This window comes from Pollicipes pollicipes, unplaced genomic scaffold (assembly GCF_011947565.3).
Source record: "Pollicipes pollicipes isolate AB1234 unplaced genomic scaffold, Ppol_2.1 Scaffold_7261;HRSCAF=8764_pilon_pilon_pilon, whole genome shotgun sequence".
Lineage (NCBI taxonomy): Eukaryota > Metazoa > Arthropoda > Thecostraca > Pollicipedomorpha > Pollicipedidae > Pollicipes > Pollicipes pollicipes.
The window spans coordinates 32,893,541-32,912,766 of record NW_023597054.1 but is presented as its reverse complement, the minus strand read 5'-3'; the positions used below and the strand labels follow the sequence as shown (position 1 = coordinate 32,912,766).

The 19,226-nt window shown below is 50.2% G+C and overlaps 1 protein-coding gene across 2 annotated transcripts in view; it reads left to right on the top strand.

Moving 5' to 3' along the window:
* Nucleotides 1-5,252: 5,252 nt before the first annotated feature.
* Nucleotides 5,253-19,226, top strand: part of LOC119112209 (cyclin-D-binding Myb-like transcription factor 1) — a 46,323-nt gene continuing 32,349 nt past the window's right edge. Inside the window, exons 1-7 of one of the 2 annotated variants that reach the window (XM_037236305.1) lie at nt 5,253-5,365; nt 5,563-5,646; nt 7,484-7,585; nt 7,861-8,017; nt 9,490-9,728; nt 10,419-10,583; nt 18,688-18,815. In XM_037236305.1, coding sequence (XP_037092200.1) covers nt 5,578-5,646; nt 7,484-7,585; nt 7,861-8,017; nt 9,490-9,728; nt 10,419-10,583; nt 18,688-18,815 — 860 coding nt within the window. In that variant the 5' untranslated portion in view covers nt 5,253-5,365; nt 5,563-5,577. The remainder of the gene's footprint in view (nt 5,366-5,562; nt 5,647-7,483; nt 7,586-7,860; nt 8,018-9,489; nt 9,729-10,418; nt 10,584-18,687; nt 18,816-19,226) is intronic. The other variant, XM_037236306.1, reaches the window with a different exon arrangement.

Sequence of the window (19,226 nt, the reverse complement as noted above, 5' to 3'; positions counted from 1 at the left end):
TTTCCATTTACCAGAAAAGCTCTGTGGGCTATAGCCCGGACCAAATATGTTAACCCACCGGGGTATTTTCGGTTGCTCAGGGGCCCCCCGCGTTGGTCTCGGTTAATCTACCGACAGACTCTCCATATGCTCACGGGCCCTCCAAATTGGTCTAGAGCGCTTTCAATTCTCTGTCACTTGCTTAGGGCCCTAGGTCCTTGTCAGGGGATCTGTTAACCTGCTTGGGAACACTTAGGTCTTGGATACTCTCTATTTCAATGGAATGCCCTGCACACTTGTCGGGGTACAACCTGTTAACCTGCTCGGGCACACTGGATTGTTTGGGGGCCCTGTACGTGCATTGGGTATTTTAATGTAGGACCCTACCGCCCTTGTCGGGGGCCATCTGATGGCCTGCTCGGGTACACTCGATCTTTTGGGGGCCCTCCACGCTGGGCCTTGGGTATTTTTTATATGGATGGGGAGCCCTGTGCTCCTGTCGGGGGCCTATCTGTTAGCCTTCTTGGGGACATTTGATCGTTCAGGGGCCTTCTACGTTGGGTCTTGGGTACTTCCTACTTGAAAGGAGGATCCTACGCACTTGACGAGGGCCCTCTATGTTAAACTGTTCGGACACACTCGATCGTTCGGGGCCCACAACAATGTGTCTCGAGCATTTCTTATTTGAATGGAGCATGGATGTAGGAACAGGGGCCAGGGGGACCATGCCTCCCCCCCCCTTTCGGTGTGAGGGGGCCAGCATTGTTAACTGACCACCTCCCACTTTTCAGATTAAGGCTGTAGTTAGCTTACTTTTGCACTACATTAAACCTACATGCCGGTTTGCCTACTTCACCAGCCACCTTACTCAAGATGTATCATCTTTTTTCGGTTGCTCATTGGCCATCATCTAGCGTCACAGCCGCAAGGCCGACCGCGGCCCATGGAAGCTGCAACGCCGGGGCGTCGAGGTTGTTGTTGCTGTGACTTGCAGGCGCGCATGCTCAAAACCATATTATATAGTTTGTTATACACAAACAAGGTTGAGAAGTTGTTGTTAGGCGCGGGGGGGGGGGACTTGGGGGCTGTCCAGGGGCAAAAACGCTGCTTCCCCGGGCCCTATATGTCCAATTGCCGGGTCAATCTGATCGCTAAGGAGCCTTCCACGTTGCCCTTGACCTTTGTTTTTTCTCGTGGGGCCCAACGCTGCTGGTTGGACACTATCCGCTTCCTTGCCTGGACTTGTGATCGATCAGATTCTCCACCACGGATTCTTCCCATTCGTCCGAAAGGGCTTATACGCCTTTTCTGTTGCCCCACGTGCCACGATACACTCAGTGGCACGTGTGGCAACCGACGAGCAGGTCTTTGGTCTTCTTCACTAGGCTGTCATTAACACGCGCCACAACTGCCAGTGCCTTGCTGGTGGAGCGGTGCGCCGTCTCATCGATCACGAGAGAAGCAGTTTTGCCTCATCAGAGTCGACACTCTCGCCAGCACCTCCACATTAGTAGTGTCTTAAAATACCACGGTTGTCTTTCCTCTGGCCGAGTTAATCTTTTCCGCTATCCCGGAGTCTGGGCAGACGCTTTCGTGAGGGTAACGCGGTGATCAGTCAGAGCCATCAAAAGGCTGTGTTCCGCGATGAGGCCGGCTATGAGGGGCCCACCGGTGGTCCGTATCGTTATACTTTTGTCGCTGCCACCTGGCCGGCCGTAGTCACCGCGATGACTCGTTACGTCATAACTGACGAGCTGTCGCCAGGTGCGCAAGCCACGCCAAGCGCGCTCGACAAGTCTTCTCACCACATTTAACACGCGCTCGGGTGGGGGGTCAAATTGCCCCCCCCCCGAAGGTTTTTTCCAGAATGGTTTCCGAATGGCGCGGCGTGGCCGCGCCAAATTTTGCATAGCTGTAGACAACTGAATAGCGGATCGTTTGACATAAACAATTTAGATGTACCTTGTAAGGTCGCTGACCTATGGAAAGTCAAATCAGGCCATGGTTTCAGCGAAGGCAATTTCTAGGGAATCCTTCCAATAACGGAGTGTTAGACGAAGCCATGCATCTCTGAGATACTTTCTTAGGCAACACAACAGTCTAATGAGCAAATTGCATTGACCTAAGGTCAGGTATAAAGGTCACAGCAAGGTCAAAACCAACCTGTTTTGTGAATCTAGGGCTTGCTGTATGGGATAGTTTCTGGTGCTCATTTCGAGTTTATTAATAGCAGGAACTGCATTATAAATCTTCCATGGACTTCTTAGAGGTCAGAATAGGTTTTTGACCTAACATGACCCAGCTCAACAATTTGTTTTAGGAACATACCGCCTAGCGTAATCTTTGTCGCTTAGTCAAATGCAAACTCAAAAAACAATCTTGTATGATTTTGGTCACCACGACCTTCAAAAGGTCAACCAAGGTCACTGGCCTTGAATGATAATGTGACCTTTTGCTTAGAAACGGTCATCTAGGTTCTTGGGGCACTTTAAAGACCAACCTGAAACTTGACCTTGTTTGACCTTTTTTGACCCGAAGGTCATGATCTAGGAGCCTGAAACTTTGATCTGAGTGAGTTCACGTACAGGTCAACACACCCTGTAAATTTTGTGTCCCTATCTTTCTTAGTTTCCGAGATCTCAGGGGGGTCCCCCTGACCCACCCCCACCCGACCGAAGGGTATCTAGGCTGCCACCCGGGTGCGTGTTAAGGAAAAGATGAAAACCACCGACGGACAAAAATACACAGACAGATACCCGCGACATGCGGCACATTTCCTGCTTCGCAGTAATTGAATGCTGACGCTTAGGATACTGACTGCAGAGTACAGATTATTGCTGTGGCTCCCAAGCAGGAAAAATAAATCTACTACCGATAGGGATACATGAATACACAAAATGTTACGCTCCGCGTACGGCACATCTCCTTGTACATCCTTATATTTCGGCGGTCTCAAAGACTTTTACACGTAGTTACAACACTGACTTCTAAGTAACGAAACAAAATCCTGACATTTAGAGCACTGACGACTTCACCATCCCTCCCGCTTAAATGACGTCACACCCATCTGGCACATAATCGGTCAGGTATGTTAAGGGCCGAAAAGTCCGCCCTGCTCTGCGAAGGGAAGTGCGAAAATCGCCTGAGGGGCTGGCTCAGAGGCACTTTGCTGAGACACCGAGGGTGATATCGGACCTGGGATCTGAGCCGACATCAGTTATTAGGCGTGGTCCTCAGGGCACCCTGCGGTGACCGTGGGGGTATCACCGCCAGACTAACGCCACACTGTGCCGGGGTGATCTTCTCAGACATCGGTCGAACAGGCGGATCGAGTGGCTCCACACCCAGTGGACGGAGGCGGGTCACTGGTAGCCGGCAGTTGACGACGGTTACGGTGGTACACCACGCCATCGGCTCGGCCCCAGAGCGAGAGCGGCCCTGCCATTTGCACGTACACTCCAGGTGACCATGTCCACTGCCCAGAGAGGCGCATCCTGAAAGATTGGCCTAGGACCAGGGGCGGCAGCGGTCTGGCCTTTCGATTATAATAGGAAGCTTGACCGGTTTTCTGGCACGCGAGTATCTCGGGTTCTGCAGAAGGGTAGTGCGGAAGGAGGGCGGATCAGAGTGTCGGTAAGGACGTGCGGCCTACACGATTTAACAGTTTCTGTGCCGGCGAAACAGTCCTCCTTTCATTCGGGGTATTCCGCTACGTCATTAATGCCCAGAGCGGAGTTCTACCATCTTCCATGGCTTTGCGCACCAGATTTTTCTCACAGTTAAGATTCAATTTTCTAATCAACCATTACCTTAGGAGTATCGCCGACTGCTAGTCACGTGGCAAACGTCGAAGTCTTTGATGAACGCACAAGTACTGGATCTACCCAGCAAGTCTTAGAATGTACCAGATTTTGGACGTTCCGTATCTGCATACCAGATTTGTCGAGAGCGTACCAGCTTTGGTATGATCGTACCGTAGCGGCAGCGTATATTGCCAATCCCAAATTTTATACAAGTGGAGAATTATTGCTTGCGTGCCAAATAAGGCAACATTGCCCGAAGTTACTCATTTTGTGCCACCTTCAGGATATATGAGCTAGTTTGAGGTACTTTTATGCTTCCTGAAACTTGAACCTAGTTTACCGCCGATTCTGACTGTTTTTTTACCTGCTTTTGTGTTGAAAGTAACTTACTTGGTCTACATGAGGTACATCTGTACTAAATTTGGTGCATTTCTTTGTGATCTGGTATAATCATACAAATTTGTAAGCGTTCTGATGGAAAAAAACACAACTGACCCGACTTCTATGATATTATCTAGGGATATAAGCATAGATTTACAGGACTGGATAGGACACCCGAAGGGGTGGTCCGCTTGCTGACACTTAAAACCAGCCGCCATCTCAGTAAAGACAAAAAACATAGACCCCGCTCTGACAGAGCCATTATAACGCACGGCGAAGTCTCTGTGCAAGATCGCGGAAGTAAAAATTAAAAGTGCAACCCCTTTTTAAAAGCTTTACGTGGCATGCCAACATATATATGCCTAGGTTAATGTAATACACGCAACGACCGCAGCCCTCAGTGAGGGGCGATGAGCAGCTTCCAAACCTGACTGAGATACGTCCACAACATTCTTTGCAGGTAGTAAGTGCTGACTGAGTACCTTGATAGGCAGTAGGAACCAATCAATAGCTAAAAGTATGTTATCAAAAGTGCTGAGTACCTTGATAGGCAGTAGGAACCAGTCAATAGCTAAAAGTATCTTATCAATTAACATTTCAAGTTTGAATGCGTTTGAGCAAAAGCCTAACGCCAAAATGAATAATAACGTCATCACCCTTGTGCAGCAATCACCCCTCCACCAAAAAGTCCAGCTCGCATTCGGCTTATTACGCTTCAGTTTCGCCAGTTCATAGTGTTCAGGATAATCGTGTTGTTTCATTCGCAAGCGTACACGAATTTGCACGATCATAGCGTAGAATACAAGGAAAGGTACCAAATAATTAGCCGAAGGTTGGCACCATATGGCACGAATTGAGCTAATCATAGCACAAAAGCAGTTTAAAATCCGGATTTGGGGGTGAAATAGCCAGAACTTTTAGATAGGGCAAAGTACCAATAACTAGCACACATATTCGTAAAATAGCACAATGTAAGTAATTTAGCACAAATAGAGCACTATTTAGCACGCAAAAATTACCACACTGTAAGCTTGTCTATTAGACATGATTCCTACTAAGCCAGCTGACTGAGGAGCCCCTTCCAAGGCCATCCGATTTTTGCGGCTTTTAGACAAGCGATTAGGTGGTTGAGTGCATGGTGGGCAGATGGGGGTGCGCACAAGGTGTATTTCAGGATAGTATCGAAATCCGAACGAGGGAAGGTATGAAGGCAACTCCAGACTGAATGAGTGACAATTTGTAAGAGTATGCCTGTCAGATGTCGACCTTATTTTGTCAAAGGCTGTGGTCCCCATCGGGGCTCTTATGGGCGCCATATGAACATTAAAGTCGACGCGTCATAAAGTCTACATCATGATAATATATATTGTCAATCATCACTAGGACTCCATGCTTACAGCATTGCCAACAAGCGATGATGCTAAGGCGACAGAATGGAAGTGGTGCCATCCAGCTTGGTGATACACAACTGGATGAGGAAAATGTACACCCAAGAGTGCAAATGAGTGCATGCGGTGCATTTAAAATTCAGGCATAGTTACATTCATATTACCATCCAAGCATGCCAATGAGATGCTTTGCTTTGTATTTTTGTGCAATTTGAATTCCATCTGTGCCTGTCACATGTTTTGGACCTCCATTGATATGCATGAAGCTCTGAGTCTGCATCCATTGGTTCAAAGAGCACCAGCTACAGGTGTATAGGGCATTTGTGTCAATTTTTCTGATGCAGCTATCATTCTTTGAAAAAAGCTCAAAAAAACTTTGAAAATATAGGTATTCATAGTTTGTTATCGGCCATGTAAATTTGAGCAACAATATAAATAGTTGCTGTGTTAAAGTATAAGAGAAAACTGAGTGACAGGAAAAAAGCATAAATACATGAAATAGATTATGTAATCAAGAAACTGTTATTTAGAAAAATAAAGAAGCTTTACAAAATCAAACCTTTTACTCCTCTCCAGTGAGCACACATATTGGTATACATCTTGGTCTCTTGTGCCACATGAGCACATTGCCTAATTACATCCAGTGCATATCAATATAGATTGCTTGTTTGAGCTGAACCATGCTGTTTTGCTTAAACTGCCGTGAGTTGAGGATGTGAGTGCACTCTTTATTAAAGGGAATATTCCACATTTGAAGGCATTGAAGCAATAATTGAATATGATGTAAAAACTCACTAGTAATATTTAGTATACTTTTAAGTGGAAAAGACTGCTATAGACAACAAGGTTTGGTAGACATGCTCCTTAGCATGTCATTGTTTTATGGCATCCCAGAATGTATGTATAATGTTGGCTGTGCTGCCAGACTTGTGTTGTCAGCATGGCCATAAGTCATTCCATGACATGTCTGTTTTGTTACTAGTACCACTACCCAACTCCCCATCTTCTGTTGCTCAAAACATGAGTTGTATCTAAATTCCCCTTTATCATTGCCCTTGCTTTATTCTGCATACCTGTGACACACCACTTATCTGGGGCAGGCTGCATTTGCCAGCCAAGAGTGGGTAGGTTCCCAGATGCCTGTCATCCTCCCGCCACCTTATCCGCTCTCTTTCATTCCATAGCCCTGAAATGATCATTCCTGGTCAAAGGGGCTCTAATCAAAATAAGCAAACAACTTAGTCATGCTTGAAACTTTCACTGAGTGCATAACATTGATTGAGAGCCAAAGTCCACTGTTTCTGAAAACCATGCTCATGCATGCCAGACTTGCATGACTCCACAAATATAGATGTCCTGGCCATGACTGCCACTCAACCAATGGCATAAAAGTATTTGAATGCTGTTTGTATGGTGTTTGCATGCTCAAGTGTCCTTGAAATAGCATGCATAACTTCACTAGTGTGTAGCTAGGCAACTGGAGGGTTTTATGTATTAAGAAGGGCAAGGCTGTGTACTGCACTGAACAGTCTTCTAGGTGGCCATTTCAGTTCAAAACCCCATAAAAGTGTGGAGCACTCCCTTTAAGAGCATGTCAAAAGCATTTTAATACACTGTGTAACTATCTTGGTGTGCCGCAACGCCGCACAAAAAAAACGGAACAATTTGGGTTTCTGAAAAACTGTGGTTTCCTTAGAAGTACAGTTGTGAAGGTTTCTGAGATGTTGTGAATGCATGTGATGTCATCACAATTTGTCTTTTCACCTTAGTCCATCATTACACTCGTGACCCTTGTTACCCATGCGGCATGTGAGCAGGCGCCGTCGTCGGCCGACACCAGGTGACGGTCGGCGTACTCGCCGCCGACTGCCTGGTGACGCAGGTCGTCCAGCCAGTGTATAAGGGACTGTGACCTTCACCGCCCTCCGGCAGATGGCCGACGACGAGCAGGCGATGGTGCAGCTGGTGGCTGCTGGTGGGCCCGAGTACATATCCGGCCTCGGCTACACGTTCCAGCTGCAGGATGGCAGCCAGGTGAATGAGGGGTTGGATCCGGATTGGGGAATGTTGGTTGTCAGGCCAGTCAGGTGTTGGTGGCAGAGCAATAGCGACAGCCGTCGTCCCGGATCTAGCTGTAGTTTGGTGCAGATTTGACGACTGGTGGCAGCTACCGTGCAGCATTAGTTACCGCGGTCCAGATGAGCTGCCTCGATTCTGACCTGGTGTGCTTCAACCCCAAATGGGTGCTGATTCGTACTGACTCCAACCCCAAACAGGTGCTGATCTGTACCGACTCCAACCCCAAACAGGTGCTGATCCGTACCGACTCCAAGCCGCCGGACGTCTGCAAGTCGGAGGAACCGAGCTCGGCGCTCGGCACCCTGGTCTCGCACGAGGCGTGCGGTGGCGGCCAAAGTCTGGTGTTGGACGCCGTCCCGGACGGCCCGCTGGACTCGGGAGAACACGGTACGCAGCTCCCTGGTGTCGCACACACTCGTCTGCAGGACACTGAACTCGGGACAACACGGTACGCAGCTCCCTGGTGTCGCACACACTCGTCTGCAGGACACTGAACTCGGGACAACACGGTACGCAGCTCCCTGGTGTCGCACACACTCGTCTGCAGGACTCTGGACTCAGTACAACACGGTGCGCAGCTCCCTGGTGTCGCACACGCTCGTCTGCAGGACACGACTCGGGACAACACGGTACGCAGCTCCCTGGCGTCGCACACACTCGTCTGCAGGACTCTGGACTCGGGACAACACGGTACGCAGCTCCCTGGCGTCGCACACACTCGTCTGCAGGACACGACTCGGGACAACACGGTACGCAGCTCCCTGGCGTCGCACACACTCGTCTGCAGGACACGACTCGGGACAACACGGTACGCAGCTCCCTGGTGTCGCACACACTCGTCTGCAGGACTCTGGACTCAGTACAACACGGTACGCAGCTCCCTGGCGTCGCACACACTCGTCTGCAGGACACGACTCGGGACAACACGGTACGCAGCTCCCTGGCGTCGCACACACTCGTCTGCAGGACTCTGGACTCGGGACGACACGGTACGCAGCTCCCTGGCGTCGCACACACTCGTCTGCAGGACTCTGGACTCGGGACGACACGGTGCGCAGCTCCCTGGCGTCGCACACACTCGTCTGCAGGACTCTGGACTCGGGACGACACGGTGCGCAGCTCCCTGGCGTCGCACACACTCGTCTGCAGGACTCTGGACTCGGGACGACACGGTGCGCAGCTCCCTGGCGTCGCACACACTCGTCTGCAGGACTCTGGACTCGGGACGACACGGTACGCAGCTCCCTGGCGTCGCACACACTCGTCTGCAGGACTCTGGACTCGGGACGACACGGTGCGCAGCTCCCTGGCGTCGCACACACTCGTCTGCAGGACTCTGGACTCGGGACGACACGGTACGCAGCTCCCTGGCGTCGCACACACTCGTCTGCAGGACTCTGGACTCGGGACAACACGGTACGCAGCTCCCTGGCGTCGCACACACTCGTCTGCAGGACTCTGGACTCGGGACAACACGGTACGCAGCTCCCTGGCGTCGCACACACTCGTCTGCAGGACTCTGGACTCGGGACAACACGGTACGCAGCTCCCTGGCGTCGCACACACTCGTCTGCAGGACTCTGGACTCGGGACAACACGGTACGCAGCTCCCTGGCGTCGCACACGCTCGTCTGCAGGACGGACGGCCGTCACGCCGCTATGCTGTGTCGGGTCGACTCGGCCACGCCTAGCGGTGCACCTTGCCGCGGTATGGGCATCACATGTCGGATGGACGGCCGTCGCGGCCCGCTGGGCCCGCTCATGACTATGTTCCTGACATGCCACCCGGCTCTGTGGACCGCGTGTCGCCGGCGGCCGTCAGTTGACCGGCCGTTCATAATCTCCCGGCCGGCCCACAGTGGCCGGCGACGCCAGCGCCGCGGCGGCCGCCGCCGCCGTGGAGGCCGCCGGAGCGGACGCGGCCGGCCGACGCCGCGTGGCTGTCGTGCTCAGCGAGGAGGGCGTGGCCACGGCCGTGCCGCTGCACTCGGTGGTAGAGGCCGGCCTCAGCCAGCGCGTGCTCTTCCAGGAGGACGGCCAGCCCGTCATCCTGGAGGTCCTGGACCAGGACCAGGAGGCGGACGCCGCCTCCGCAGAGGTGGGACGACCTGACGCTGTGGTGTCAACCCAGCCGCTAACAGCTACTGGTAGCAATAACTCAGGGACAGTGCCGCCTGACGGACTTGTAGACAAAGCGTCAATAGACTGGATGTTAATAGCCATGAGTGCCAAATTCGTTGTTGCGCCATAATCACTTCACGTGTGACCTTTGTACGCTAGGAACACAGTTCCTCTTTTGTGGGCGGGCTATCCTTTATTGTAATGTGGCATAGAGCTCAGGAATCCGAGTCCATGCCACGCGTAGCTTCTGTCGTGGACATTGTCTCCGCAGTCAGGCTGTTGCATCCTGGCAAGTTTCTCGCCATTCTGGGAGGCAAAAAGCAGTGAGGAGCATTCATCCTGTCATACAGTGCCATGATCAGACCATCGGTGGTACCGCGCTGTGCTTCCATGCCCAAAGAGGGGAAATATCGCGACCGCATTTCGACATTCGGGATAGCGCCTCGCATCGCGTGAAATCCGTCTATCGTTGCTGTAACCGCGGCTAGCTGTGTAACTGTTTGCTGTATGTACGCCAGGTAATGACCACTGGATGCAGCGCCGGGTGCGGGACGGGTCGGACTGCCGGTGTTTTGCCTTCGCTGTCGGGCATTGCCGCTTACATCCACCCTGTGGGCGGTGGTGATGCCGGAGCCGGTGGTGACGGTGACGCCGATGCCGTCCCCAGGGGGGAGACCAGTGCGCCACTGACTCGGCGCCTGACGACGGCAGCTCGCAGTCGTGGTTCAGCAGCGCTGACCGGGCCGCCGGCGACGGCCGCCAGATGAAGACTGGCATGTGGAGTCGCGAGGAGGTCGACACGCTCTCGGCCAATATGGAGCAGTTCTGCCGGGTCAGTCGGCGGCGCCGGCCCGCCCCACGGGGCTGATGGGCCTGCTCTGCTGGGTGGTGCAGCACTGGCTGTTCTGTGCTGTGCTTGGGTTTCTCCGCAGGGTCGCACGGTTTTAGCGGCGTGCTGTTTAGAAGCATAGTGGTGGTACTGTTATGGGATATATGGTGGATTCCATGAATGATCGGCCTGTGAAATGCCAGTCTGCGGCCTCGCTCTCATATTTCGGCGAAAATTACCCAATGGACTGCCTCAGGCTACCACGCTCATTAAACAGGTAAAATAGAAAACGCCATAAGATCATACATGTTATTAGGTGCCAAAGTGCCGCTAATGCTTTTAAAATATTATTGCCTCTTTAAGAAACTATCTCTGCCCCCTTTTCACTAACTTTTCTTCACAAAGTCGCATCAAATTGCGGTGTTCGATAAATGAAAGCACATACGTAATATCGCAGCATGCACAAAGTAAGCCATATGCTAGGTATGTCCACACGTATCAAGTTATTGCAGTCCAAGCCAATCAAGCCATGCGTGCAGGGTCTCACACTGTTGTGTCGTCGGCCAATCCGCACATTATAGTCGCACCAACACACCTCTCAGCCACTTCTGGAAGGTGACGTCAGTCCGGCAGACGACTACATATGGGCATGATGCGATACGGTGCCGTTACCAAAGTGGCGCCCAGCCTTCATTGGTATGTGTCCAGCGCCCATGATGGCTGGCTGAATGCGGATGTGTGTGTGTGTGTGTGTGTGTGTGTGTGTGTGTGTGTGTGTGTGTGTGTGTGTGTGTGTGTGTGTGTGTGTGTGTGTGTGTGTGTGTGTGTGTGTGTGTGTGTGTGTGTGTGTGTGTGTGTGTGTGTGTGTGTGTGTGTGTGTGTGTGTGTTGTGCGTGCGTGCGTGCGTGCGTGCGTGCGTGCGTGCGTGCGTGCGTGCGTGCGTACGTACGTACGTACGTACGTACGTGCGTACGTACGTGCGTGCGCGCGCGCGTGCGTGTTGCGTTTAATCCAAGCCTTTTAATTGAATGGATCTCCGTGATCAGAGCTCATGCTAAGCAGTGCTTGTTGTGTGAGCTTTGAGCTTTACCACCTGATCTTGTAATGTCAGAACAGTGACAAAATTTGGTGGCGAAAATCTAACGTGCCGCAATATTCGGCACAGTCCGTCCTGCCGAATGGCTTCAACCGACCTTTAGACCTTTAGCACGGCTTTTTCTGGCCTTGATTTGCCTTAATCGCGGCATGGCCGATGAAATGGTGGGATTTGAATGACGTTATTATGGCGTCATGGGTTCCTGGGTGACCTTGAAATAGTCTACACGAAACAGTCTGCACATCTTTGTGACCATGTGGCTCGGAAACTAGAATGGTTTAGGTCTTAATAATGGCGGCTGTGAACTGCGCCGAATGATCTTTAGGATAGCTATTTCAGTTCAAAGCTCCATATGAATGTGACCTCTACTGACCTGACCTCTGACCTCTACCTCTATCCTAAATACCTCTTATCAACAAAATATCGCGGTGTTCCAATCAGGTGCTCGACCTCATTCGACCTTCAGAAGGCAATGGTGTTAAAATCCGTCGGGGTCGTTGTAATGTTTTGATTTACAATCAGCGCCAGGTACTACCCTAGGCGGCACGCACCTCAAAACAAAATGTTGATCGGGTCCATTTTAGATCATTGACCTCTCGTGACCCACATGAAGTCAAGATAATTTTGTAACGTCGCTGTGATCCAGGAATTATGAATAAACGCCAGAAACTATCTCATGAAAAAGTTTTCCAGCAAAAAGGCGGCATAGTTTTGACCTTAGTCTGTGTGCCTTTCTACCTGCCGCAAGGTCAATGCAGTTGGTCGTAGTCCCAAGTTGAATTGTCCTATTGTCTAAGAAACTATTTAAAGAGGTGCATGACTTCGTCTAACACCCTGTTATCGCTTCAGCTTGGACAATTCCACAGGAGTTGCCTTCGTTGTCTGGCCTTCGCTGAAAGCCAGGGCCTGACTTTTACCCGTCATAGGCCAGCCTTTTGCGAGTTATATTTTCTATGCCAGAAGATTTACTCTTCAGCTGCCTACAGGTACGCAAAGTTTCGCACGGCTATACGGTGTTGTTCGGAAATGATCCTAGAAAAAAAAAATCGACGCTAGGGGAGGCGGGGTCAAATTGACCTCCCTTACCCAACTGTGTGTCTCGCTGCAACAGCCCGCCGAATCACCATGTGAGCTAGCTCGTGATTACTTCTTTTTAGGCGCTTTGCTGATCGCCTCGGATGCCGTCCGGTGTAATATGGACGCTGCCATATGCATTAAATTAACGGGACGTGCTCCTTCCGAAGACAATGCTAGGGCAATCCTGACCGCACCTGCTGTCCGAAGCGCGATGGTGCATGCGCTAGGTCGGCCGAGCCCGGCTTCCAAACGGTAGGCTTCACGTGTGTCACGTCTGCCAAGTTACATCAAACGATGTCATTTCGCCGTTTTGGGCTCATTTTCAACCGCTTGCTTTTGAACCACGTGGAGGGCGTGGTCAAATCGCTCTCATATTGGACTGAAACCTAGTCAGGCTTTATGACCTGTCTCGGTTGGCGGCGCGTCTACGCTGGTACCGGGTGAGTGCAGATACCAAGATGCGGGCAAATTATGATACTGTGTGAAACGAAAATCGTGTGAAATACTTCATTTAAACAATTAAGGCATTAAACTTTTGTTTTTTTCGGCATTATGAGTTGGGAGTTCTTAAGCTGAGGATGTAGCCCTCCAGAGACCAGAAGGAGCGATTGTAAATTCTGAGATTTACATGTCCCCAATTTTCTTAAGGTGCGGTTTTTGTGCCCTCCAAATTTGCCCTTTAGATGCACGTTTACCACCTTTTCCCATGAAGCATGCCATTTTCAGGTCAGGTTGTTTCCCCAGCTCCAAGCTTGACCCCGCCAATCCTGATTTGTGCTCCCCGGTATCAGAGACACCCATGCCAGGAGATGACACCTACACCCATGCCAGGAGATGCTGGTTAAGCTGCGTCATTAGGCAAGCGATGGTCATGTTGACAAAAGTTGTTTTGTCATTACAATATTATAAGGGCAAAAACTGTGCGAGTTTGCCAAAATTATCATTGCGTGCCTAATGACGTCGTTAAACCAGTACCCATGGCGTACTGAGCGTTTATTATTGTTAGCACAGGAGCTTCCAGCTCATGCTTTGCATAGCATGCGTGTTATATCATTATCAGCTATTGCTTGAACGTGCTACCGCGTCACCCTTGCAAATATTTGAACTGATCTAAATTAACTTAGAAAGTAAAGTTGCGTTTTAGTTGATTCAAATTGAATTTGTTGTTTTGAGGTGACTGGCGTATTGAACGTTTATTTTTACTGATTTTCAGTCAAACTTGGACCTACTTTGATTTGAACTTTGCTTACTTAATTTGGGAACAAAGCGGCGTGAGCGACAATATTTTGCACACCCGGAATCTAGGTCCGCTTTTAGCGATCCTCTTTTTCAAAGAGCAGCCCATGTGGACGGGTTGGCAATATCGTTCGTAATTGTGACAACTTATCTATCAGGCCGTCCATTTAAACCCGAGCTCCGAGCACAATGAAGCCTTGTTTTCGACCCTTTAGCCAATGTGTTTCAATTCCACGTTGCTCAGGTCCGTCTTGAAGTCCTGAGATTCTTTCAAGCAAATATTGGAACCGTATCTTGGAAAAAGAATGATCGCTCCATCAAATGCGTCACATGATTTACTCGAAGGGACATTTGCAATCGTTTTTGCCAGTTGGAATGTTTTCAATGCTTGTATTTGGCGGATCGTGAGTGCTAACGGCCCAGCGCAGCAAAAGCAGAGCTCATTTTAGAAGGCGGTGTTTGGATCGCCTGGGATGGGCCAGGCTTCAGGTTCATCCGAAGAGAAAATGGTGCTAATAGAAAGCCCTTAATCTATACGGGCTCTCCACTGCGTACCAGTGCATTCGTACCGGGATCGATTGTTCTAGCGGCGCTTTTTAAGTTGTCCAGTGCATTACCGAGGAACATTATTCACGTAGATAAGACAGTAGTAATAGCCTCATTCCTTGGAGAAAAAAAAACAGGAGACTAACCCAGCTGTATCTCCATTCTCCTGGTTTTTCTTTGAGAGGTAAGGCTATTGCTCCGTCTTAACGGTGCTTTGGTTGAAGGTTTTCATTGCAGTATGTAATTACTCTCATGTAGCGGTATCATTGCTATCGTCTACGCACGATTTTTGTGTGGTGTTCAGGAGGCTAAGATAGTCTTAGGTTTGTAGAGAAGCCCTGTATCTCAGGGGACAAGGAAGATTATGTGCTGTGTAAGACTTCTTGGTAGTATGTTACGAAGTGCGCGTTCGTCGAGCTTTTCCGTAGCTCTGCAGCTTACCGAGCTCATTACAGAATGCTCTTAATCCCTGGCTGAAGCCGACCGGATCTGAACTAATGGTTGGCGTCATGTTTAATGAGGATCGTTAGTGGTTTTCGTCCAGTGGGCTCCTATCAACTACGGCATCTCTCTATACAATATCCGAAAAATCGGCAAAAATGGGGGATATTCGTAGAACCTTGGAATAATTTATCCTTTTGAGCATGCACTCGCAGTATGTCGTGGCCTGTGTGATAGCCCACCAGTCCTCGATGTTGCCAGGTGGGTCTTGCCGACGGTATTCATTTCAGCGCTCCGCTTCTCAGCGTCATTTTTTAAAGTCATATGCCTGGCTCATTAAATGGGGTTAGTCTAAGCTTCCCACCTGGCATGCCGCCATTTCCCAGGCCTGCAATGCTCAGTCGTTGTGCGAGTCAGGTATATGTACTAAATTTGATCCAGCGCAGAGCTGAGACTGGAGGTCATGAAAACAATAACGAAAATGGTCACGGGATGTTGAAAAGAGTGTTGCACATTTGTGTGGGGACTTGAACTGAGATGGCCGTCTCGAAAATTATTCGGTGCAATTCACAGCTCTATCCATTTTGAGACCTAAACCCTTCTAGTTTCTGGGCTACACGCCTGCGAAGGTGTCATACTGGGAGACTGTTTATAGGTCACCCAGGCATGACGTCACAATAACGTCATTCAGATATTGTCATTCCATTGGCCATGTAACGGTCAAGGCCAATATAAACATAATTGTCGAGTCTTTCATATCTGGCGTTCATGAGTTGTATTTCCAGATCTAACGGCTGTAATTGGCTCTCAATGTTGTGCAGGGTACGATGACGTAATCAAACAATGACTTATTGGAGAGCATATTTACTAAACCGAGAAATGATGCTTTCTAGAACAGCTTTTGCGCTTAAAAGTGTACCAATAGTTAAAAGTAAATTTTTATCATATCTGATGCTTGCCTTAATATTTTTAGATGTGGAACATTCTCTTTAAAACAGGACTCGAAACAGGACGTAGGGTTCACTTTTACGGCTTGCTCAGTTTCAGTTTCTCAACGTGAAAGATTTCACAAGCTAGCAAAATTCTAAGTCTCGTGTTTTTTAAGTCCAGGACGATAGCATTAGCCAGAAGCCCCTAAGTTAAATGAGCGGCACACGAGCGATCACAGATCACAGACCACAAGCGATGGCCACATACCATGGGCGAGTGACATGCGGGACAGAGATGCCACCAATGGTGGACGCGAGTAGTGTGGGGGTGATAAGCCGCCACGATGAAGCACATGCCATGCCCAGTTTGTGGTCGCCAATGGCCATTGATTCAACTACTTTTAGCACGGCAACGTCCCTGCAAGCACGCAATTTTTTTGTTTGAGTTTCCGGTGAAATGGAATCTGTGGGGTGTTTTCTTTATAATATGGTCAACGAGAGGAGTTCTGTAAGCTTTGTTTTTCGCCTTTGTGTCTCGAAGATGCTCATTGTTTCTTCTTCACTCAGCACGCGCTTTCTCACCAAGGTAGCGGGATCTTTTAATCAGTGGTACACAACTGACAAGTTACCAGGCAGATGGCGTTGCGTTTTGTGCATCTGCCCATCACACCCGCCTGGCAGGCTTCACACGTGCGGTTACCTACGGAAGGGCTTGTTGGAGGGTCAAGGGCAGACTGGGAAAATTGATGTTTAGGCGCCCGTCCACTTTTCTATGCCACTCGAGCAGAGAGGCCCGATGAACGTATTTTCGAGTTTAATGTTTTAGAAAGGTTGTCTACGAATGGAAGCTAGTTTCTTCTTCACTCAGCACGCGCTTTCTCACCAAGGTAGCGGGATCTTTTAATCAGTGGTACACAACTGACAAGTTACCAGGCAGATGGCGTTGCGTTTTGTGCATCTGCCCATCACACCCGCCTGGCAGGCTTCACACGTGCGGTTACCTACGGAAGGGCTTGTTGGAGGGTCAAGGGCAGACTGGGAAAATTGATGTTTAGGCGCCCGTCCACTTTTCTATGCCACTCGAGCAGAGAGGCCCGATGAACGTATTTTCGAGTTTAATGTTTTAGAAAGGTTGTCTACGAATGGAAGCGAAATTGATGTGTTATCTTTCGGTGGATGCGAGATGTTGTCGTTTCCATTTTTGTACGAAGATGATGTATTACGCTTTTTATTTTGCGCAGAGGGTAGCTATTTTTAGTGAAGATTCTCCCTACCCCCATGGATGCGCTGATGTAGGGAGCTGACAGGGACGCACTGATGTAGAGCGGATCTGACAGTGACGCGCTGATGTAGAGGGCATCTGACAGGGACACGCTGATGTAGAGGGGATCTGACAGGGACACGCTGATGTAGAGCGGATCATGTAGAGCGGATCTGACAGTGACGCGCTGATGTAGAGGGCATCTGACAGGGACACGCTGATGTAGAGGGGATCTGACAGGGACACGCTGATGTAGAGGGGATCTGACAGGGACACGCTGATGTAAAGCGGATCTGGCAGGAACTCACTGATGTAGAGGGGATCTGACAGGGACACGCTGATTTAAAGCGGATCTGGCAGGAACTCACTGATGTAGAGGGGATCTGACCCGCCGACATGCGGTGCAGCCGGTTGCGGCTGCTCAGCAGCGCGCCGCGTACGGACGCTGGACTGGCATGTACGTACGAACCGACAGAGAATCGTTCGTCAACCGCGGCGTCTGAAATCTGTCAGCTCGGGCACAGCGATGCCCGTCTAGTGACCTGATGCATAGTCGCGGCCGGGCACCACCGAAGCCGCGACGGCCGACGCGTGACGCAATACGCAGCACACTGCTAATAGTGCTGCGCCGAGGCCGTTCTCCGTAGGATGTCCGCAGCGCCGGTAAAACATCGAACTCATCCAATATGTCTTCCTGCGCCCCGCAAACACCCACCGCGCGCCTCACAGCGTTACGCCCCGCAGACGTCCACCGCGCGCTTCACAGCGTTTCGTCCCGCAAACGTCCACCGCGCGCTTCACAGCGTTACGCCCCGCAGACGTCTACCGCACGCTTCACAGCGTTATCGGGTTCCTTAGCAGTGCTGTCCTTCTCAACCATGCGTCGCCATAACTCCTGAGTTTTTGTGCCTGATGCCCCTGTGTGGTTAAGTTTAGTAGGGGGTATTTTGAAGTTAGTTTTTTTACTATTTCAGTCATTCGTCCCATCATATTTTGAAGGCATTTACAACTAGTTGTTACCGCAAAACACTATTTCGTGGATTGTTCTCGATAATACCGGCATTTTGAAGACTTGCGTGGTCCGATCCGCCCCTGCTCCTCACTTTTAATTAGCCGTTTAAAATGACTGATATCCTAAATTTGGCACAAATGGTTACCGTCATCTCCGTGAAGATTTCACCGTCGCTGCCCGGCACGGCGTAGCGACCATCGGACGCCATATTCAGCGATCGCTTCACTTTGGCGCATCAACAATGTAGACGACCGCTTCAGCTTTAACCGTCACTGCTCCTCACAAAACAGGCGCTGTCCCTGGCCCGCTGTCGGATTCCTTCATTTATCGCCAGCTGGACGACGCTGACCCGGTCGGGTCACCCGCCACCCACTGACCCACCAAGAGTCTGACGCGACAAATGAAGCGAAGGGCGCGTGACCCCTGGACCAGAACCGTGACTGCTTTTTCTAGTGGAAATGATGTGTGTCTTTTCCGGCTTTCGCAATGTTTCTCTGTGTTTTATGCAGGATCGGGGAATTAATAATCCGGAAGACATAATATTCCGCTGCTCTAAGGACGAGAGGAAGAACTTCTACCGGACTGTGGCGCGGGGGATCAACCGGCCTCTCTTTTCTATCTACAGGCGCATTCTCAGGTTAGTGCAGCGATTGCTTCTGTGAGCAGTGCGTGCGTGCGTGCGTGCGTGCATGTGTGCGTGTGCGTGCGTGTATGTGATACCGTCGCCAATATAACAGAGCCGTCCGTATCCCTTGGTGGACTTCTGACATCTGACAGGAGGCTCATCGCTATTTCCTAGAGGTTTAAATGCCTTTTTGAGTGAGTGTCCCATGAGATAATCGTGTGATAAATGAAAGTGTCCCATAACCCAGAATTCCAGAACGAAGGGTAGTGACAATTTTTGAGCGCATCATGCAAAACGAAGAAATCAACGCTTGGTTACAATGAGTTTTTTTCCCTGCACGTACCTGAGCTATTCAGCGGAAGACGGCGTGGTCATTGCCACTTGATTTTATGCATTGCCTGGTTTCGGTGAGCAATGTCAAAC